Source organism: Ursus maritimus, unplaced genomic scaffold (assembly GCF_017311325.1).
Source record: "Ursus maritimus isolate PB19 unplaced genomic scaffold, ASM1731132v1 scaffold_5, whole genome shotgun sequence".
Classification (NCBI taxonomy): domain Eukaryota; kingdom Metazoa; phylum Chordata; class Mammalia; order Carnivora; family Ursidae; genus Ursus; species Ursus maritimus.
In genome coordinates, this window is record NW_024426663.1 from 76,535,876 (window position 1) to 76,558,011 (window position 22,136).

Genomic DNA, 22,136 nt, shown 5'->3' on the forward strand with positions numbered 1-22,136 from the left:
AGGAAATGACATTTGTCTTCTGTTCACGAGGCCTGTGCGGACGCGGTTACCTTCCTGCCCTTCTCCTGCACGCTGTTCACCACGCGCTTCACCTCGCCGGCATAGGCCCCAGCTGGATTGGGGTGGTCCTCCCGGTAAAGACCCCGGTAGGTGTCTGGGAGAGGTGCCTGTGGGGAGTGACAGCGCCGTGTCATCCGGGCCGGGGTGTGCGCACCGACCTGTTGCCCGCTTGGGCAGTGCATACCACATGGACCCACTCCTTCTGGCCATCAAGGTCTCGGAACTTGTAGGGACTGATGTCGATCAGGGAGCTCAGGTGACCGTGATAAGCACTGAGGAGGAGAAAGAAGGGGGGCTCAGGCCCGGGTGGCACGTACTCTGTGCCCTGGCCCTGACAACTGTCTCCCCACCTCGGGAGCCACAGGGCAGACCAACCGGACATAGCCCCTGAGTCCTAGGGCTGGGAACCAACGCGGGCCTGGGAGCCTGGGAGCAAGATTGCTTACTAGCTAGGTAACGGTGACTAATCATTTGATCTCTCGGGGTTCAGTGCTCTCCTCTGTGGTGGTAGGGGGAGTGGTTTCCTCCTACAGAACTGTAAGGAATCCCCAATGGGATAATGCTCTAGCCCGGGCCTCGTGCACAGCAGATACTCAATACTGTGAGGACAATTTTAATACCTAAAACGTGGAGCGAAGTCTCACCACCTTACAAAGCATTCTCTGCTCCCAGAAGAGAGGCCCCGGGGGGAAGAGCCTCTGTACGTGGGGGTGTCTCTATGGCCAGGTCTTCATGCTTCCCTCCAGGAGCCCAGGCCCCTCATCCTCCTGCCCAAGGCACTCAAAACTAGAGCCTCACTGAGCCCCAGTAAGTGGTGGGCCCAGGCTTCTGGAAAGGGCACTTACTGGTCTAATACCACCACGTCCCAGTGTCCCGTGTACTGGCGGGCCAGCCTCAGGGCCAGGTCATTGGCTTCTGACCTATGACAGAAAAGGAGGGCACTGCTCACACAGCTGTCCGGGGCTTTCCTCCCAGATACCTGCTTCCCACAGAGAAACCCGGAGGGAACGAGGATCCCTTCCAGCAGCAAGAAGATTCTCAGAACGCCATTTGTGAGTCATTCGAATTCATTCATTCAATGAAAATTTTATCGAATGCCTTCTATGTGCTACAAGCTGGGCAGGGGCAAGAAGCGTGTCAAACGGTCCTGGCCCTTCTGGAACTTACATTCTAGTACGCGTCATGAAAGCCAAGTCAAAACAAAACAAAAACAAAAAAGGAAAGGATGATCATTTTGGTAAGTGTCTCGAAGAGAACCACACAGGGCCTTCCTGTAGATAAAGGGGTATGATGGGCTGAATGGTGTCCCCCCAAATTCCTATGTTGAAGCCCTAATCCCTAGCACCTAAGAACATGACTGTATTTAGAGATAGGGCTTTCAAAGAGGTGATTCAACTCAAAAGAGGTCGGCAGAGCGGACCCTGGGCCCTAAGCCAGTCTGACTCGTGTCCTCCTAAGGGGAGGAACTGTGGACACACAGAGACACAGGTAGCGTGCAGGCACAGAAGACTGAGTGAAAACACAGCAGGAAGGTGGCCAATCACAAACCAGGCAGATAGCCTCAAAGAAGCCAAAGCTGCTAACCCCTTCTTGTTGGATGCTGGAGAGTAGGAGTAGGGGAAATACATTTCTGTCACTTAGGTCTCCCAGTCTGTGGTGTTGTGTTACAGCAGCCCAACCTAATACAGGGGTCAGAGAAAAACTCTGTGAGGAGATACCACCTGAACCGAGGCCCCAGGGGGAAGGTTCTAGGCAGCGTGAGCAATACGCTCAAAGGCCCTGGGCAGAAAAAGTGCTCAGGTGTGCTCAGGGAACCGAGACAGCACAAGGGAGGCTGGGTGCAGCACGGGAGAGGAAGGGGGAAGACACTCAGGGGCCCTGCACACAGGGCCCTGGAAGGTGCTGGATTTTCTTGTCAGTGCTGTGCCAAACTAATGAAGAGGGTTTTGTTTCTATTTTAAGATTTTATTTTTTAAAGTCATCGCCACACCCGACGTGGGGCTTGAACTCACAACCCCAAGATCAAGAGTCATGTGCTCCACCGACGAAGCCAGCTAGGCGCCCCTGGAGAGTTTCAATTGGAGAAGGGACATGATTTAGCTTCCACCTGGGGAGGAAGCCTCTGGCTGTGTGGGGGACAAGGAGGAGAGCTAGGACATCATGGAGAGCAGAAAGATGGACGGAGGTAGAAGACAACCTGGCGTCAGACGACGGGGACACGCTGGGGGCCTGGGAGGAGGGTGCCTGGAGCAGAGACAGGATGAGGATGGCAGTGGGGGGGGGGTGTCATCCTGGGAATGCCTGGGAGAGCCAGTGCCACGGTCCCACACCAGGTGTTGGCAGAAGACAACCAACTCCTTTCGGACACATCAAGTCGGAGACAGTCCAGAAGTCAAGTGGGCGGTTGGAACCTTGAGGCTGGAACACATGGGAGGCATCTGGGCTTGAAACACAAATTTGGGAATCACCAGCATGTGGATGCATGTAAGCCCATAGGAACGGATGAGATCATGCAGGCAGAGGGCTCAGAGAGACAGCTGCTCGGACCGGCCCTGAGCAAGTGAGGAGGAGCAGTGGGCTGAGGAGACAGGAGACGGAGGCGTGGCCAGAAGCTGGCAGAAACCCCGGTGCACCAAGTGTCCTGGAAGCAAGACCAGAGAGGACTTCCAGAGAGTGGTAACGCTGGCTCGGCCGCTGAGAGACAGAGTAAGACAAGGACAGCAAAGAGACCGCTGGATTTGGCAACGTGGAAGTTCCTGGAATCCAGCCTGAATGTGGTGGAGTCAACCAGCCAACGTCCCTGCCCCCACTGCCCAGCCCAGGAAGCTCTGACTCCTGGACCCTCTGACTCTTGGCTCTTCCCGGAGAGGCTCTGGTTCCGGCTTTGCCTTCTCCCACGTGGATGACCCCGGGCAAGCTGGATCCTTTCTCTGAACTACCGTTTCCTCATCTGCAAAGCGAAGACGGGAAATTCTACTTCCTAGAAATGACCGGGGACTGGTGCATGAAGGTGACAAGGATGATGTGAATACTCATTACTATAAACCAAACGCCACGATGCGGGGTTTGTGGGAGTGTTCTCTCCCAGGCAGGCTGGGCTGGTTCTATGCACACGTCATCGTCTGCCACTTCTGTCCCCACTGCCACTCTGGGTGTGAGCTACCATCACCTGTCACCTGGCTGCTGAACTGGTGCCTAACCGTGTCCATTCTCGCTCTTCCTCGGCCCCGATGACATCACTTGCCTAATTAAAACCCTCAGATGGCTTCCTGAATGCTCAGGATAAAAACAAACTTCTCGCTTGGAATGTGTCTGCTCCTACCTGCTCCTCTCCCTTCGGGTCCTCAAGCGTGCACAGGGCCTTTGCACAGGCTGTTCCCTGTGCTGAGGAACCCTGACAAGAACACTTCCAACAGGGTGGGCGGCTTCCTTCCTGCTCATCAGCTCTGTGCCTCATAGCGCTCCTTCAGGGTAGCCTTCCCTGACCCTTTCCGAGCAGGCCCAGCCCCCCACCCCCAATTGCTTCTTGGCCTCATCAGGCCTCTCACTTCTCCTCCAGACAATGAACTCCCTTTAGGAATTCTGCATTTCTGTGACGTTTCTGTTCCTTACGAGCGACTTGTGGGCAGGGACGTTGGCCGTAGCCCCCCAGCTATGCCGGTGTACTCATAAGGCAAAAATAAAGGAATGTATAACCTAGGTAAGCCCCAAGGACGATCATGGAATAGAGGAAATGGCACGCCTTACGAAGAGACCAGAAAACTGGATCCGACAGAGCCAGTGCCCAGGTCTACAGGGTCAGCCGGGGCAAGGCTGCCTCTCCCCCAGCGCGCACTGGGTCCGCCACACAAGGTTTCGCCTGCGTGAGCAGTTCTGTCTGTCTCCACCGTCTCACCCTCTGGCCTGGCGCCGGGTGGGGGTGGGGGTGGGGCTGGCCGAAGTCCACTTACCCAGAATTCAGGAAATAAAACACACAGAGCTTCTGTGGGAGGGTCTCTGACAGCCTCTGCGCATAATCCACGATGTTGTCGTGCAGGTACCGGCTGTTGGTGTTGAGCACCTGGTTCTGTCCGTGTGCTGCCTGGACCACGAGAGGGTGGCAGTGTCCAACTGGGAGAGAGCCACCTCCGTCACACAGCGGCTCTGCTCAGCCGGTCCCACTGGGCCTCCCCCAGCCCCAAGCCATAAACCCAGCCAGAGGAGAGCAGTTGTGCGGGAGAGGTGGAGAGAAAAGAGGGGAGTCTCAAGACGCGGTATGTGTGGGGGGGACAGAGATGCCGGTTCTGGAAAGGGAGACCTGGAAAGGAGTCCCTGAGATTCTGGCAGAAGAAAAAGAATGCTGGCAGAAACCCTACCTAGAAAATCCTTGTCTTTAGGGAAGCTTCTGGAGGCCTGTTCGACAAAGACAGGATGTGGGGAGTGTCTGTCGGCAGGCTTGACTTCAACTAGTCAGTGGGGGCTGGAGGTAATGCTGATTGCCAACAGCCCGGATTATAACAGTGAACATGTGTTGAGAGCTCGCAACGTGCCAGGCACACTCAAAGCAAATTATCTGAATTAACTCACTTATTTCTCCAAAACACCTTGAGATGAATAGCTAGTATCATCATGTCTATTTTGCAGATCAGCAAACTGAGGCACCGAGAACTAAGTAGCTTGTCCAAGATCATAAAGTAAATGGAGGGCAGGGATATGAACCCAGATAGTCTGGACCAGAGCCCCCCGCTTTTAATCTCTATCCCATTTACCACTAATGTGCCTGGTGGGTCACAGACTCCCTTTCGTTCCACCAGCTCTGGCGGCCCCACCTGGGTAACTGAATTCCTACCTCAGTTTCCTTAGCACCTGAGAAAGTCCCTGGGGCTGAAGCCCTGCCATGACCCCAGCACCTGGCCAGGGCCCTGCTGTGTGGCTGGTCATGGCCAGGCTGACTGACACTGAGTTCACCATCAGTCCCAAGGGGGACTGGACTTCTGTCTGCCTCAGCACAGCTACCACTTGGCAACTCAAGAGTGGCTACACCAGAAAGACTGGGCTCCTCTGCTCAGCTCAACCCAAGCTCTCCACACCTTTCTGCAATCTCAGGATCCCCCTGGGACCAGGTTCACAGCCTCAGCCCGCTCCCCTGCCCTGCCAGCCTGAGGGATGATACCAACCATGAGCCACATTGTTGATACAATCGAGGTATTCTGCACCCTGTTCGTCATACAAGTACTGTCCTTGGCCCCGGACAATCTTAATAGGATCTTCCGGATAAAAGAGTCTGCAAGAATCGCTGTGGGGACAGCAAGAAGTGGACACCATGTCTGAAGACCTGAAGGGAAAAGTCCACCCACCACAGCCACAACCCCCTTCCCCGCAATTTCTGGAAGGGACAAAAGGTTGAAGGGCACAGCGGTGCTTCCCTGCTTCTAGTCCCCCACCGTATAGGTGGCTGAAAAGGAGGAAAGTGATGGGTAAGAAGCTGCTAAAACTGAAATTATTTAAGTCATTTGCAAAGGCTACGGCCTTGCTCATTTCTGCACAGGCCCACGTCACTCCCTTGGATCCCAAGGAAAGGTGGCTGCCCCAGACCCACGGGGGCTCCTTAGGGCAGTGTTTCTTTGCTGGGATGGGTGTGAAGGAGGGCGCCCCCATCAGGTGGCTGGCGCTCAGCCCTGAGTGGTCCTTGCCAGCCAAGCGTCTCTGCCACCCCGCTGGGTGTCAGCCCCAAGCTCCAGCCAGAGGCTGCCTCACGCCCCAAGGGGCGCGGAGAGCCCCCCTCACAGGTCACGGGTAGACTTTCTCTAAGGCTTCTTGGGAAACGCTCCTCCCCCCATGCCCACCCTCCGTCCGAACTTTCAGTCCCTTCCCGGGTCACCCTCAGGCCAGGCCCAGGTCCTGGGGGCGGGCCAACCCTGCGGGAGGTACTCCCAGGTGCCAGGGCAGAGGCCTTCTCCGAGGGGCAGAGGTTGCCCAGAGTCTGGCAGCGGCCGCCGCTGGGGGCGGCCGGGGAGGACGCAGCGCGGGAGGCGGCCGCGGGGGTCAGCTGCCGGCTGCCGGGTCTGGCGGGCCGGGGAACTGGAGCCCGCTCGAGGCCCGGGGCTGGAGTCCCTGGGCTCCGCGGGCTCCGCGCCGGACGTGCGTGCGTCGTGCGTGCGCGCACCGCCCCGCGCCGCCGTCTCGGTACCTTAGCAGCCGCCGCCGCAGGGCCAGAGTCTCGGCCTTCCCGCGCGGATCGGCGGCCATGGCACCCGGCGGCTAGTCGCGCGGAGACGCTGCGCGGAGAAGCCTCTCGCGCGCTCGGCCGCCAAACCCCGCCCCCGTCACGGCCCCTTCCCCGTCACGGCCCCGCCCCCGTCACGGCCCCGCCCCCGTCGCTCCCGGCCCCTGCGGTTTCCCTCCCTGGGAAGGGCTCCCGGGTGTCCCCGCTGCTGTTCCGGATCCCAGCAGAGTTCTGAGCTCAGGGCTCCGTCTCCGAGTCGCCTTACTGGTGTATGAAATGGGTTGGCCCGTGAGCGTTAACTGGGAATGTGTCGCACACCTGGTCCAGGGCCTGGTTCACAGCAGGAGCCTCAGGGTAGGAGAGGAGATCGTCAATGCTGGGCCCGACCTAGGACCTCCCAGTCTCACGCAGTGTCACTGCTGGGACTGACCCAGGGAGCGGGTCATGGGCCTGTTAGAATCCAGGCAGGGTGAACAGAGATGAATCAACGCTAAGAGAACACAGCGTTGAGACAGGAAGAGAGTTGGGAGGCCTGCTGGGCCTTACCGTGCGTGGGCAGGAGAGACCCAGGCCCAGGAAGGACAGGGGCTGTGTTCCCAGACACACAGCTAGTGTGCAGCTGAGGCTGGACTCCAGCTCGGCTCTGTCAGTCCAGTGAGTGAGAAGCAATCGCTGGCCCCCAAGGGGCTGGGAAGCTAGGCTACCAGAGACATAGCCCCAACTGGGGTGGGGCCCCGGGACTTTCTGCCTTCACAAACCCAGAAGGAGGGACCTAGGTTGTGGCCTGAGCAAGCTGAGGAAGGGGAGGTTCCTGCTGTCCCTCCTGTCACCTTTCATGAGTCTCAGCCCTCTGCTTTGCCCGCTCATTGCTGATTTCTTCATCTCTTCCCCCCATGCTGTAAAATGCTTACGGTATTTATTAAAGAACATTTTAAGTTGTGGTAAAGTGTACGTTCAGTGACATTAAGTACATTCACTTTGGGCAACCATAGCCACCACCCATCTCCAGAACTTCTCTGTCTTCCCAAACTGAATTAGAAGGAGGTGGGGGAGGGAGAGGCTGAGAGTCCTGTTTGGGCCCCATCTTTGGCCCTGTCTCTTGCCCAAACACAAGCCTCTCATGGCCCAGCGCAGCTCAGAGAAGTCAGGTTGGCTCAGGGACTGTCCCTGCCTTGGGATAAGGGTGAGAAGGTTGCAGTCAGGCCCAGATCATAGCTCATCTACTCCTGGGGTATCTGGGTCCAGGAGGAAGTACAATGAGGCTGGGGGTCAGAGCAGGCTGGGCCATTTCCAGGGCCAAGAGTGTCTCCAACAGGTTCAGGACCACACCAGGAACCTTTGCCATCTTCCTGCTCGGAAAAGCCCACTCCTTGCCTCTGGCCCCATGCTCAGCATTCCTCCGTTACCTCATGTGTGGGCTTCGAGGTACCGCTGGAGGCCTAGAGGGCAGGGGGTGGGAGGAAGGGGCTGAATTCGATTTGAGTGCCAGGAGCATCCCCCAGTCACTGTGACAACCATAAGCACCCCATGTGCTCCTAGCAGTATCCTGGGGATCGGGAGGAAGGAGGCCTGGGTAAGCCTCCTCTTCCACCTCAGTTCATCTGGAAAAGGGGGTAGTAATCCTTGTGGTTAGTCTAGCGGCCATGGCTCACAGTGGGGCTTGGTGTATGTGCTTCCCTCGCCTCTGAAGGGGTTAGTCTGAGGCAGAGAGACACGAGGCTCTCGGTCCTTGAGGCTCAGCTGTGAGCCGGGAACAAATCCCAAGTCTCAGCTGGGATCTCAAGCACATCATTCATTCTTCTACAGTCTCTTGCCCCCCAGCGCAAGCTCTTGGAGGTCTCCACCCGCTGGCGCTGTACTTTGGGGTTGTGGTTGAAATTTGCAGACCTGAGGATACACGGTATGAGGCCACAAGGGGGCAACAGTGGGCCATGCATGGCCTTGTCTCCCCAAAGGCGCTCAGAGGTCTGGGGAAGTGGGAGCCCGTGGTTTCCACCCCCAGGAGAATCGGCCTGCCCATCACTCAGCATCTTGACACTGCCTGGCAGACTCCGTGCCCTGCCAAACAGTTTGGAAGGACAAACTGGAGGCTATCCAAGAACCTGGGCCCAGTCTGCCTGTCACCCTGTCTTGGCTGTGCATCCCTGGGCAGGTGACGAACTGCTCAAGAGCCTCAGTTCCCTCATACGTAAAGCGGAAACAGGGACACGGATCACATAGGCCCTGGCCTTCGCAGGACTGGTTATGGGATCCAGTGAGTCACCTGCGTGGAGGGAGGCGCGGATTATAAACTCTCGAGTACATTCGATTCGTGAGGTTCTGCTGGGGCTCCAAAGGATGCTTGGACACCCAGTGATCTCCATCAGAAACCAGAGCCCCACTGTGCTTCTGTCCCTGTCCGTTCTCCTGACTTCCCCGGTGAGCCCCACTATTGGCCAACAGGCAGCAATGGCCTGCCACTCATTGCCAACAACTTAGGGAGACAGAGGCGGGGACTGGCTACTTTCCTCCTCCCTAACAGCACATGGCTGGGCCTCTTCTGCATAGCGAGGAGGCCACATAGCTTGGTCTGGGGAGGACCCAAACTGTGGCCTCCTTAGGTGCCAGCCCTTGGAGGAAGAAGACCTGAGACCCCATCACCACAGGCCTATTCTTGTCTATACTACTCTGGATGTGCTTGGTTTTGTCATCTGTGAAATGGGCGCGTTCACTGGGCTCCTCTCCCAGGGTCGTTATAAGGACCTGCTGGGATGAGGGAAGTAGAAACGCTCTGCAAGATGGTGGCCCTTGCTTGGTTTAGACTGGGGACAAGGGAGGGAACTCAGACCCACGAGCGCCTCCTGGTGCCTGACCTGTTGTCCTAGGGGCCAAGCATCGCTGTCCCTTTTTTTTTTTTTTTAAGATTTTATTTATTTATTCGACAGAGATAGAGACAGCCAGCGAGAGAGGGAACACAAGCAGGGGGAGTGGGAGAGGAAGAAGCAGGCTCCTAGTGGAGGAGCCTGATGTGGGGCTCGATCCCATAATGCCAGGATCACGCCCTGAGCCGAAGGCAGATGCTTAACCGCTGTGCCACCCAGGCGGCCCTGCTGTCCCATTTTACAGAGGACGTGGCAGGTTTGAATTTTCTAACCAACAGCTGCAACAAGATCTACCATCCCACATTTTCTCCTTCAAATACGGTGTTGACACTTTTCCCTTGCATTAGGGTGAACCTCTGATTCTGGTAGGACGTGATGCCACATGATTTCTGAGGCTTGGCCATAAAAGGGGACATAGCTTGCCACTGGTGACCTGGGACACTCATCGTGGGCATCCCTGCCGTGAGGAAGCCCAGACCACACAGAGAGGACCCAGCTGACACCCAGCAGTGGCCACCATGCATGGGAGAGCTTGAGTGACAACACCCGGCTGAGCCCATTACCCCCAGGACGGTAAGAGAGAACTATTGCTGTTTCAGGGTAAGCTTTGGGGTGATCTGTCACGCAGCAGTCACTGGTCACTGGATCAGAGGGGCATATAGGGACTCCGTGGCATGAGTGAGTGGACACAGGGCTCAGCCATGGTATATGGCAGGGCCAGGCCTTGGGTCTTTCTGACTCCAAACCCTATCTTTGCCCTGACCCCCTGAATAATCCTCCGCTTTGTTCCTCTGGCTTCTGGGGTGGCTCTGACCCAGGGAGCGTCCCACTGTCCCTTCCCACCCAGAGGGGCTCAGGGGCAGTCTGCCAGGACAGGCATACGCAGACACACATTGGAGTTTATTACACGCAGCGATACCCATCTATACAGAGAAGGGAGGCAAGCCGCACGGCTGGAGGTGGCAGCTGGGGACCCTTGTAAGAGGTGGGGAAGCCTCTCCCCTCAGGGCAACGGGCCCTCTTCATCTGCACAGCTCATCCGAAGGACCAGGTTTGGCAGGCTGGCCAGAGTCCTCTCAGGTGGAAGGGTTGGGGCCAGTGAGACCCAAACTCTGAGCTGCAGGCCAGTCTCCTTGGGCTGGCAAAGTCCCATCATGACCCTCTTCTGGGTGCTGTGAGACCCACGGGAAGCAGCAACCACTCCCGTCAGGGCCCCGCCGTCCTCCGCACCCGGGGATCGTGAGGCTTCTTCACAGCTGGGTCCACGGGAGGTGGTCATGGTGCTTGGGCCTCTCTTCTGGGCCAGAGGACGCACGTTCTCATGGCAGGCTGGGCTCCTGGGGCCTCCTGAACTCGGTGGGAGCTAGACCCGCTGGGGGTGCTCCCCATAGCTCCCAGCATCCAGCTGCAAGCACTGGGCAGGAATCTTGTCCTGCCCTGGAGAACCCGGGAGCCAGAGGGGCCCCGAGGGGTGTGGCTGAGTCCAGAGGCCAGAGAGGCCGGGACAGTTTCATTTACTGTCTCAGCCCTGGGCCTTTCTGGATGGAGTGGGCCCCAGGGCTCCGGAGCTTTGGGGGGCAGTCTCTCTGCTAATCAGGTGGCTGAAGGCCCAAGCCAGCATCTCTGCAGCCTCTTCTGAGCCAAGCGCTTTCACCCTCGTCTCCTTCCCGGGAAAGCCGAGTCCCAGGCTGCCCCCCGAGGACACAGTTCCCCTGGACTGGCCTGGCCGCTTTCCTGCCAGCTTCAAATGCTGATCGTTCTGGGGCTGGGCCAGGCACCTTCTTGAATGTTATAAGGCCACAGGTGATGCAGCCCATGAAAAAAGATCAATATATTACTGTTTTTTGTTTTTGTTTTTTTACAAAAATTAAAAACGTCCACACGCATCTGTACAGGCTGTGAGCTGGGTGCAGGGGTCACTGGAAGAGAAGGGAGAGACGGAAGGTGAGGAGGGAGGCCCCAGAGGTCCCGCCCTGGTCTGGGCATCCCGTCCTGCCCATTTCTTCTAGAACAGGCGTGCCCCCAGTCCTCTCATCCCCAGCTCACTGCTTCCACCCCCTTTCAGTGGGGCAGTTTGGACAAAGTCCCAGGGTGTGCGGGTGGCTTTGCCCCGGCTGGGCCAGGCACTGAATGAGCCCTGAATGACTGCCAGGGTCGGCTGTGCCCAATCACCCAGGACCACGGCCTCAAGCCTTGGGCCATCCGATGGGAGAATCAAAACTAGGGTCCTGGCATCATGGGGAAACCTGGCTATCCAGGCACTGTGTAGGGACCTGCAGATACAAGCCCTGGGAGCCCCCCTGCCCCCCGTTGTCCCCCTCCTCCCAGCCCGTCCTAGAGACTCTTCCCTGCGGGGTACCTGATGCCAGCAGCCAGGCACGGGCAGCCCATCGGGGCCCTGGAAAAGAAAAAGGTCTCAGTGATGGGGCTGGGGGACTGATCAGCTCCCTGTACTCCATACACTCTTGCCCTGGACATCAGGAGGGCAGCCCCCGGTGAGGGCAACCCACACCAAGGCAGGGCTCCAGTGCTTGTCCACCTGGGCAGTCAGGTCACTACAGAGAGACAGGAGGGCCCCCCACTGTGCTTGCTCTGCGTGCGCCCCTACGGGACTTTGCTTGTTGGGACACTCGAGCAGGGGACGGAACGGGGGCACTGGAGGATTGGGGATTGTGCTGGAATCTGCTGGCCGGGAAATCGACACTCTTGACACTGGCTCTGGCCTCTCACGCTGGGGGCCTGAGAGCTCTCGGGAGTTACTTTAAGAGTGTCTGAAGGACAGTCGAGGAAGAAGGGTGCCCCTGCGGCCTGTCCTGCTCCCTGTGTGGGTCTGAGCGGCAGACGGGGCAGGCCGAGGCTCTCAGGGTAGAAAGTGGAGTGGGGGGTGGGGGTTGTATGGGGTACCAGCAATGCCAATGCTGGCTCAGCACTCAGATGCAAGGTGGGGTGGGGCGGGTTGCCTCAGGCAGCCTGGAGCACGGGGGAGCTGGAGAGGGACAGTGGCTGACCTGTCAGTCAGCCTAGAGTCCCTAGGGAACCCCGGCACAGAAAACACTTCACTCTGTAGTACCCACGGGAGCACAGCCCCCAGACCTGCCATGCACACCCCAGGGGCGCAGGCTGGGGCCCAAAGGGAAGGGGGAGGGAGGGGCTGGAAGGAAGGGAAGACAGGACAGAGGAGAGGGGGGTCAGAGCAGTGGGCACAGGTGCCCGCAATGCCCAGCCCAGCACACAGCACAGCACACAGCAGGCCAGATCTCATACCGCAGGGCAGGGCCCCCCGGAGCCCGGCGCCCCTCGCTTGCCTCCACATTTAGGATTCTCCTGTTTCAAAGACAAAGGCTGAATGACTTGGATGGAAGTCTCGGCCCAGGGCCCACGGTGAGGCTGGGCCACCGTGTCCCCTTGGTGTCCCCGCATTTTGCATGCATGCCATGCCTACCACTCTGCTCGTCTTGTCTTTTTCTCATTCACCCCTCAAGCCACCTGGGGATACGGATTAGCACCCCCACTGCATGGATGAGGAGAATGAAGAACAGAGGATCGGGCCTCTGGGGTGCCTCACCCCGATCCCCCTTTTTAAAAGGCGGCCGGCACGCTTCGGGGCTGGGGGGTCGGGTCTGGCTATCTGCTCAGTCTCGGTCTGGAAACGCCCTGTTCTGTCTTTCCTGTCTTTGTAGAGCTCCACGGAAGAGTCTGACGTGTGAACCCTCCCAGCCCTCCGGGGAAGGGAACGGAAGCGTGGGTCCTTCAGGCCTGTGGTCGGGTGGGCCATCAGGAGCTGATGTGCGAGAGAAGGAAAGGAGCAAGGTGTGGGGAGCAGGGAAGGATTCTGGGGCACAGAGAGGAGGTGCAGGGGCCAGGCGGGGCCACCCACACCGGCAAAAGCCTCCTCCTTGGGACCCACACCCAGAGAGGTAAGGGCATCCTAACCCCCTTTAGGGCCAAGGAAGCTGCGAAAAGAGGGGCGGTGACGCAGGCAAAGAGTCTGCCCCAGGACCCGGCCTCTGTGTCTGTGGAGGGCGGGTGGGTCCCCTGAGCCATGCCCATGGAGGGGAGTCAGGACCAGAGCGAGGGGAGCCTCCACGATGGCAGGGACAGCCATGGGGGTCTCGCTGCAAGTGAGCTCTGAGGACAGACAAGACTGGCCTGAGCCCGGCCTGAGGCGGCGAAGACCTGGGCTGGGGCTCCCACTCTGCTCCCACACGTACCACAGGACATGGCTGGTCCAGGCCCGGCGGTCCCGGCTCGCCCTTCTGGCCCTTCACACCTTTTCGGCCTGGGACGCCTCGCTCCCCCTGCACAAGGAGGGAAATGAAGGGATGGCCATGGCTGCCGGGCCCAGGACCCCTTTTCCACCTCTCAGAGGGATGGGCCTCCAGCTGGCAGCAGCCCCTGTCCTGCTACCACCCCATCCATCCCAGCCTCCCCCTGCCCCGGCTCCTCTCCTGCTGCCCCCCCTTCTCTCCACCTGCTCCCCACCTTCTCTCCACGTTCGCTCCGGTCACCTTTCTCTCCTCGGGGTCCAGGGAACCCCTGGCAAAAGGAATAAAATGAGGTTTGAGGTTGGCTCTTGGTATCTGTTCATCTCACTGCCCCCCCTCTTCACTGCTCCGCCCCCGTGCGTAGTCAGGTAGTAGGAACTGGCCCCGCTCCAGCTCCGAGGTGACGCGTCAGCTGGGTGCAAGCCTGGTTTAGAGACAAGCACGCATTCAGGACACCAGCACTGCTTCCTCCACGGGAGAACAATGCTGGGGTCTCTGGACAGACGCCCTCACGCAGAGCCGCTGGCGAGGGGCTTTCTCTCATGTCTCTGTCCTCCGCAGCTGGCGCTGGCCCAAGTGAGGCCAGGGACAGAGACCCAGGAAACTCGTGGACGTTTGTGCCACTGTCTGCCAGACTAAGAAATGCCGACCTCTGGTCTCTGCCTTTGGCTTAATCTCTTATGCCCTTACCCGCCCATCCATCCATCCGTCCGTTCGTCCATTTGTCCATCCACTCATGAAACAAACATTTCTAAGCATCCACTAGGAACCACATTGTGGGCTGGATACCGAGGACAGGAGAAATGGATTTGATGTGTCTTGCCTCTCCCCCGTTTTATTTTCTTTATCTTCGGATGTTTTGACATCTTAACGAACTTGCTGGCCAGGGACAGGCTGCCCCTCCCTTGTGCCCGCTCTTGGGGGTAGCAAAGGGCCGGTCTGGGAGCACGTTTCATATGTAAACCAACATTCCCCCATCACCCCCTTTATCTGCCTCTCACGCATGAGCTGATACTTCCCCTGCTCGGAATCATCCCCAGACCAGATACCAGGAAGCCAGGGCCTCCCTTCCAGCCAGGAGCCCGCCTGCATTGTTCATACTCGCCTGTCCTCAGCTGTTTCCTGTGCCTGGCCTGCCTTTCCCGAGGGAACCCCCATAAAAGCTCTGCTCCCCCACTCCTTTTCTCCCCCCAACCAAACCTGGTTTTTCCCCATGGGGCCCTGCATAGCGAGGTGAGCCCTTCCCTCGGGAAACATAAGTAACCCACTCTTCCTTCAATGGCATTGACCTCTCTGGGTCGTCACTCGGTCACCTTCATAAATTAAAACCCCGCAGGGACAAATGGGACACTTCCCTCACGGTCTAACGTGACAGGCAAGAGGGCATATAAGATGATGGTCAATGCTCAGTGACCCGGAAAGAACCAGATGCCACAGGGTCCCGGGGAGAGGGGCTGTCCTATCCGGGTGTGAGGTCAGGGAGGCTTCTGATAGATTCCCCGCAGCGGCTGGGCTCGGTGGAGTGGGCCTGGGGCCAGAGGCTTACCGGGTAGAGCGGGTGGGCATGGCTTTGAGATGCTTCTCTGAGCCACGAAGGCCGCCGAGGCCACACTCCGCGACCTCGCTGGGTCCAGAGCCTGAACAGGATTCAGCATTGGCTTCTTCTCTGGACCCGACTCAGGGAGGGAGCACCGGCCTCCCAATCAGAAACTCTGTGTGTCTACAGCTGCTCTCCAAGGGGACATTCTCTCCTTCAAGTCCGGGGTGGTCACCAGAATCCCTGCAGCCCTGATTCTGGTCACCTTTCCCCTTGCAACAGCTGCTGGATTTTCCTGGGGACCACCCTCCCTTCTCATAATCCACTGACTCCACTCCCACTGCGGGAGGGAGCATGTGATCAGGCCTGGCCAATCAGGGCACTGTGCTTCTTATGGCTAAGTGAGGTTTCAGTATGGACCCAAGTGGGGCCAGTGAGAATTGATGAAACTTTTCTAAAAGAAGAGAGAGTGAAGCATACAGTCTTTCTGCAGGGTTTGGGTCTGGGGCTAATGTCTCCATCCCATCACCACATGTAACTTGACACCCCCACAGCGGGAGCACAGAGAAGAAAGCACGAGAGGCTAGGCTGTGTGCGTTGTGCATTGTCCCTCTGGATTTTTCAGTTAGGAGTCAGTCTATGCCAGTTTGAACTGTTTTCTGTTGCTGGCAACCCCGAGACACTTGATCCAATCAACTTTGGGCTAATATTTCTTCTCCTCTACTTCCTACAGTAATGTCCTAGCTGAAGCTTCATCATCTCATTAGGATATGCAACACTGCTCTCCTCACCTTCCTGTTCCAATGCATCACCCTTCCATCCAGTTATCCACCACCCATACATTCGCCACCCATCCATGCATCATCCATCCATCACCCATCCACCCACCATCCATCCATCCATTTACCACTCATCCATCCACCCTTCATCCATCCACCATTCATCCATCATCCATCTTCCATCTACCATCCATCCATCCATCCCCCATCCATCCATCCATCCACCATCCATCCATCCATCCATCCATCCACCCTTCATCCATCCACCCATCATCCATCCATCCATCCATCCACGCTTCATCTATCCATCCATCCACCATCCATCACCCATCCACCCATCTTCCATCCACCCATCATCCATCCATCCATCCATCCGTCATCCAACCACCCATCTTCCATCCACCATCCATCCACCCATCTTCCATCCACCATCCATCCACCCATCCATCCATCCATCCATCCAACATCCATCCATCCACCTATCACCCATCCATCCACCCATCGAGTACCTACTCTGGGCTGTGAACCAGACTTGGCACTGAGGACACAGGGGGAACCAGTCAGTTCTCAGCCCCCCAGTACCAGGCCTGGGGAAGGGGGTCACGTCCAAGCCCCACAGATGGGATTACTGTACGGCCAGTGCAAGGGCAGAAGCTACACGCAGGAGGAGGCTGATCAGAGTGAATCATGAGATACTTACGTCTAGTCCTGGCTCCCCGGGTCTTCCCTGAGGAGAGACAAAGGGGACATGTGAGGGGCCGGGGAGGGGGTGCCGGGAGCACTACTGCTGGGACGCTCAGCCTTGTGAGTTGTCCACAAGCCTGATTTCTGGCTCTGGGATGGTGTGGTGCAGGGGGTTGAGTCCCCAAGGCCGAGTGACAGCGTGAACGTGTGGCCATACTTGGGGGGCATTAAAGGAAGGTCATTACCTTCTCTCCTTTGGTTCCTGGCAGCCCGATGAGGCCTGGAGGGCCAGCTGGCCCCTGGGTGGAAAAGGAATGGGTCAAGAGGCATGACAGGGACAGGAATTAGTGTCCCGGAGGGATAAACAAGGCTCATGACACTCACAGGCGGGCCGCTGGGGCCTCTCTCACCCGACACACCCTTCTCTCCCTTTGCTCCATCCAAGCCCTGGAAGCCAAGAGGAGACATGGGTCAGGGGCCAGGGCTCAGACAGACAGCAGGACAGGAAAGCTGGGGGCCTGAGTGTGAGCTGGGGTTTGCAGGGCAGAGGAACAGACGCCAGGCTCTCACAGGCTTGACCCCGGCCTCCTTCCAGGGCAAACAGTAACCAGAGCCCACCTATGGGCTCCCTCACACCCATTTCGTAGATGAATAAAGAGAGGCAGAGAAGGGGGCAGGGAGAGGTTCAGCTGCACAGCCAAGAAGCAGCACAGCTGAGGACCAGTCAGGTTTCTGAGCCCCAGCCTTGGACCTCATCCCTGACAGCAGCTGCCTCGTCTAAACACAATCTGGGGAGGCCGTGGGACCAAACAGAACCAGGAGCAGCAGCACATCTGCTCGGGCCACATGCTCGGCCCCTGGGGCACAGCTGTGGGATTCATGACTGCGTCCCGCTGGCCTCTGGGCTGGGGAATCAGAGAGGTGCCCCCCCCCCCCCGAGTGAGTGAGAGAGAAACCAGGCCTAGCAAGCAGTGAGGCCAGCTGGCCTCCCCAACGCGGGGCACACGGGCAGGCCACACGCACGGTTTTAATTCGAGAGCAGAGAACATGACATTATGTAATAGACACCGAACCCAAGATTTCATGTCCAGGCTGTGGGCGCTTGAGAGACAGATGTGTGCGTGGGGGGTGCGGGGGGAAGGTTGCAAGGAAGGGGGGCATGGCCCAAGGAGGCAGAGGCAGCAGACGAGGGCTCGGGCAGAGGGACAAGGCGAAAGAACAGTGTCCCAGTGTGGGCTTCGGGGGCACGAGCTCTGAGGACATCAGGGAGGTTGCACTCCAGGGCATTCAGAATGGTCAGGCCCTGGGACAAGGCCGAGCTGGTCTGGGGCCAAGTGTGGGGCTCTCATTGCCCACTAGCAAGGCTTTCTGGAACTCTCCAGGCTGGGAGTCTGCAGTGAGGAGAGGGGTTTCCACCCAGGCCCCGGAACTCACCTTGGGACCCTGGATTCCCTGAAGGCCCTGCAGGAGGAGAAGAGTGGTCACAAAGGCTTCTAGGCCGCTCACTGGCCCCGTGGCCCTGACCTCTGCAGCCTCCCAGACCCAGGCTCTGCCCTATTGCCTGATGTGCCCCCTCCACACCGGAAGTCCTGTCCTCCCCCTTGGGTCACAGCTCCAGGCCTGGGCTCACCACCCTCTGCGCATCTCAGCTACTTCACGCCAAATGTTCTTACCGTGGGGCCTGGGGGACCAGGGGGGCCGGGGGGCCCCGGCGCCACTATGATCTGGGCCTAGGAAGCAGTCAGAGGTGGGTTAGTCACCCCCGCCCTGTCATACCTCGCTCGCTCACGCTTGAACGTACCGGACATTGGATGAGCTCTCCTGGGAGGGCTGGGCCCTAAGCCACTGGGCCAAGTCTCCTTCCTGCCCCCAGGAGGACACTGCCTGGTGGGGGGCCCAGGGGCTGGCCTCTGGGGTTCTCAGATGGGCCTCAGTTGGAGGACACAGCCCGAGGCACCCTCCCCCACCGCCGCCCCCTCCCTCGCTGCCCTGGGTTTGGGCGGGCCAGGTGGCCTTTCTGTCCCAAGGTTCGGGGCCCCAGCTGGCCTGGACCGGGCATTGAGGGGAGACCTTGGTCCTCAGCAGCCGCCCTTACCAGGCTCTCCCGTAGGCTGTCAGATGCCGACTCTCCCTTCTCCCCCTTAGGGCCGTCGGTGCCCTGCAGATAGGATGGCCTTCAGCCCTCTCTGCCCATCCCCAGACCCACCATCCACGGTGGTCAGCACCTCCCCTTCCTTCCCATGAGGCCTCCAGCTGCAGCGATGAGTTGGCATTGGCAGCTTGAAGCAGTTTCCCCTAAACCAGTGACACGCTCTGGGTGCCCAGCAGGTGGCTGTTTGGAGAGCACATTGACCACGGTATAAATTATCTCTTGTAGGGCAGGGGGGCACCCAGGGGCTCTGGAAGCAAAAAGCTCTCTAGCTGAGGGAGGCCCACGGATGGACACCAGATGCGAAGAGGGGGCACCTGCTGGCTGCTTGGACCCGCAGCTCTCCCCGTCCGGCCACAATGACCTTGACGGTGGGTGTTTATCACGTGGCCAGCCATCGCTCGCAGCCCTGTCCTGCAGGTCCTCATGAGTGGGAGATTATCATCCCCATTTTAGAGGTGGGGAAACCGAGGCCCAGGGAGGTCAGCACACTGGCTTGCAGGGTTCCAGAGTCAGCAGGACACAGAGCAGGACGCAAATTTGAGCCGTCGGGGTGGGCTTTAACCACCTGCCAGCTCCGTTCCACCTTTGCGGGGGCCTTGGGAGGCAGGCGGTAGGTCCTCGGATGGAGGGGGAAGAGCGTAGGGAGGCTCAGAGAGTCCAAGCAGCCTGGGCTGAGTCAGAGCTTCCTTTCAAAGGCTCAAAGGCTCAAAGGCTCGGTGCCCCCAGGGCTGGGCGGAGTTGGCAGGGCCCCAGCGGTGCTCCCCTCCCCCACGGCTGCTGTGGTAGGCACACATTCGCCTTGGAACCCCACATGGGCAGAGTAGGGCGGGTCCCGCGCAGCCACCTACCGGGAGGCCCGACAGGCCCATCTCGCCGGCCTCCCCTTTGGGTCCCGTCGGCCCAGCCTCTCCTGGGTCTCCTTTAGCTCCTTTGGGACCCTGCGAGCCACAAGAACAAGGGGTTGGTGGAACTCAGCAGGCACGCTCCCTTCCCCCACCCCAGAGGGTCCCCAGAGCTTATCCTGGCAGGGCCAGACCCCCACCCCCACCCCCACTTCTTCATCGTGGGTCCCTGCCTCTGGCCCAGGTGGTGAATGCACCGAGGGGCCTGGATGAAGACAGGGGTGCAGGGTGGGCCGGCGTGGGAGGGGGGAGGGAGTGGGACTGGGCACCAGCATTGCCAAGCAAACGAAAGGCCCAGAGACCTTCTCTCCATCGATTCCCGGGGCCCCAGGCAATCCCAGCTCGCCCTGGAAGGGAACAGAAAGCAAGGGAGGTTGTGGTGTCCTGTCGTCCCCGAGAGGGCCTTGTGGCTGAGCTCCCTCCCTCCGATCAGCACGACGTCCCTGGGTCAGGTCCCTAAAGTGGGTTGGGTCTGGAAGGTGCCCACTGGGTGCCCAGCCCCGTGCCGGGCACTGACCTCCTCCTCGGCTCCTCTTGGCAGATGCAGACCAGGGCTAGAATCTATAGTCTGGGAGGTTACAGCTTTGGAAACTGAGGCTCCAGGGGATTCAATGACTCACTGCAGGCCACACAGCCCAGGGTGATGGCCGGGACCAGATCTCGCCTGATTTCCAAGTCTGGGCTCTTTCTCCTGAGCCAGCCAGACAAGGGGGTAAACGATGTGTACAGGCCATCAGGATGGCTATGTCTGTCATTTATGGGACCTGGGGATGTCCTGAGGGTTTATGCATGTGAATGGGGCTTCCAGGGAGGAGCTAGGGCCACGAGGAAGGCATCCAGCTTGGTTAGGAAGGACCAAGGCCACTTTGAGCCCCCAGAAGCCGGGCCGGGATCCCAGGAAAGAAGCTGAGTGAGCATAACAGGGAGGAGAGGGGAAGTGGGTGCTGGAATTAAGGGGCTTGGAGGGGGCCACACAACGGGCCAGTGAACTCACCTTGGCTCCGGGGATCCCTGGGGGCCCTGGGGGCCCCTGTGGCCCGGGAGGACCCTGTATGTGGAAGTCAAGCTGGTCAGTGTTTATTCCGGTCCTCCCCTGCATTGCTGGCTCACCCTTTCCCCCCAGGGGCCGGGGCTCTGTCCGGTTGGCCTGCAAAAGGGTCTCATAGCTTGCTTCCCACCCAGTAAGGTCAGGCAGGCCCTCTTATCTTGTGGGGGGCAGGGAGGGGGCACCAGGGACTGGGTGGGATCCCACGATGCCCGCTGCCACAGTGGGTCCAGAATCCCTCTGCCTTCAGAGCTCATATCCCCCAAACATAGATTTCTTCACAACACTCCCCTGCTCAAGAGCCTGCAATGGCTCCCTATGGCCCCTTGCAGCCAGCATAAATCCCCGGTTGGTGTTCAAGGCCAGCCAAAAATGTTATCACTGACAGTGGCCCAGCACTGCCCTCCCTGTCCCTCCGTGAGCTCTCTGCCCATCGGCTCTGCAGCCTGTGGTCTGCAAGTGCTGGAGAGTCCTGGGTCGCATGAGTAAGGGACGGCACCTGCAGCGTCTCCAGGTAGGACCCCGCTCCCAAGCTCCCGCTCCAGCCCAGGCTTCTCACAGGCCACCTGCCCACCATGGCTCATCGTCACCCTCCAGACTCACGTCCCCTCTTCAAGGCCGCACCTGCCCAGCCCCTCATCCCAGCGACCTGCCCCTCCTTGCCGGCACCTCCTCCAGCTGTCCCCACACCTTCCATGCCATTCCTCAGCTAGCCTGCCCACAATAGCACTCGCCGGATCAAGAACCAACTTCGGCAGCTCACTGCCCAGCAGCTGGAGGCATCATTCCAGTCTGGCATCTAGAATCTACCTCCTGGCTCCCCGCACTCAGGCTGCTTCTCCAAGCGGGGGCCTGAACACGCCATGTCTGTGCATGCCCTCGGCCCACACCACACCACAGCACACCGTGCGGGCCCGGGGGGGGCCCCAGTTACCGTCAGCCTGTACTTCCCCGAGGCCCACGGGAGAGAACTGGAATGGAGCTCTGGTGGGGTCAGGTGCCGAGGTCCAGTCTGGTCTCTGATGCCTGCCCCTCGCCTTCCTGAGCTCCCTTCCCTGGGAGCCATGAGCAGCTGGACCCAACCCCTCTCTCCACTGGTGATGCGCCCCAAGTCTGTCGGCCACCGGGCAGGGCTCAGCGGCCGTGCATCTCCTGAGGCTCCTTGGGGGCAGGCCTGGCTGCTGGCATCCATCCCCAACAGCTACCAGGAGACCTAGCTGTCCAGCCTGTGTTCCCCGGGGAAGGTGCCAGAAGGCCTTGCTGGGACCGGGCATAAGGAAAGGCTCTGCCTCCTGCCCCTGAGCAGGGAGCTTCCCTTTTTGCTTTGGCCTCCGGGGAGCTTGGGGCCACAAAAACCATGTTCATGGCAGCTCTTAGCATCATGGGGGGCTCAGCACAGCCCTGATTTCCTCATCAGGCGCACCTGGTGAAGCTGGGGTCTTTGTGCTAAGCTGCCCTCCGTCCCTTGTGGAAAGAAATGCAGGATTGATACGCAAAGTATGTGGTTGTCTCCTCAGGACAAGACCCAGGATGTGTCCTGGTCCTGCCAGGAACCTACCCTGAGGGCATCCAGGATCCTGCCATCGTAGTCAATCACCACTGTATCTCCTTGTTCGCCCTTGAGGCCCTGGGGACCCTGAGGCAGA

The 22,136-nt window shown here is 59.1% G+C and overlaps 2 protein-coding genes across 5 annotated transcripts in view; both read right to left on the minus strand.

Moving 5' to 3' along the window:
* Nucleotides 1–6,362, minus strand: part of PHYKPL (5-phosphohydroxy-L-lysine phospho-lyase) — a 33,982-nt gene extending 27,620 nt beyond the window's left edge. For 2 of the 4 annotated variants that reach the window (XM_040622582.1, XM_040622581.1), the window contains exons 1-6: nt 6,230–6,362; nt 5,217–5,335; nt 4,011–4,170; nt 906–980; nt 245–332; nt 51–167 (exon numbers count right to left, since the gene is read on the minus strand). In XM_040622582.1, the coding sequence (XP_040478516.1) occupies nt 51–167; nt 245–332; nt 906–980; nt 4,011–4,170; nt 5,217–5,335; nt 6,230–6,288 (618 nt within the window). In that variant the 5' untranslated portion in view covers nt 6,289–6,362. Of the gene's footprint in view, nt 1–50; nt 333–905; nt 987–1,644; nt 1,973–4,010; nt 4,171–5,216; nt 5,336–6,229 lie in introns of those variants that run through there. The other 2 variants (XM_008709492.2, XM_008709494.2) reach the window with 2 other exon arrangements.
* Nucleotides 6,363–10,008: 3,646 nt separating this feature from the next.
* Nucleotides 10,009–22,136, minus strand: part of COL23A1 (collagen type XXIII alpha 1 chain) — a 307,812-nt gene continuing 295,684 nt past the window's right edge. Inside the window, exons 16-29 of the mRNA XM_040622593.1 lie at nt 22,049–22,126; nt 20,440–20,493; nt 19,748–19,792; nt 19,392–19,481; nt 18,487–18,549; nt 18,065–18,121; nt 17,826–17,852; nt 16,776–16,838; nt 16,637–16,690; nt 16,408–16,434; nt 13,609–13,662; nt 13,338–13,424; nt 11,486–11,524; nt 10,009–11,045 (exon numbers count right to left, since the gene is read on the minus strand). Coding sequence (XP_040478527.1) covers nt 11,043–11,045; nt 11,486–11,524; nt 13,338–13,424; nt 13,609–13,662; nt 16,408–16,434; nt 16,637–16,690; nt 16,776–16,838; nt 17,826–17,852; nt 18,065–18,121; nt 18,487–18,549; nt 19,392–19,481; nt 19,748–19,792; nt 20,440–20,493; nt 22,049–22,126 — 741 coding nt within the window. The 3' untranslated portion in view covers nt 10,009–11,042. The remainder of the gene's footprint in view (nt 11,046–11,485; nt 11,525–13,337; nt 13,425–13,608; nt 13,663–16,407; nt 16,435–16,636; nt 16,691–16,775; nt 16,839–17,825; nt 17,853–18,064; nt 18,122–18,486; nt 18,550–19,391; nt 19,482–19,747; nt 19,793–20,439; nt 20,494–22,048; nt 22,127–22,136) is intronic.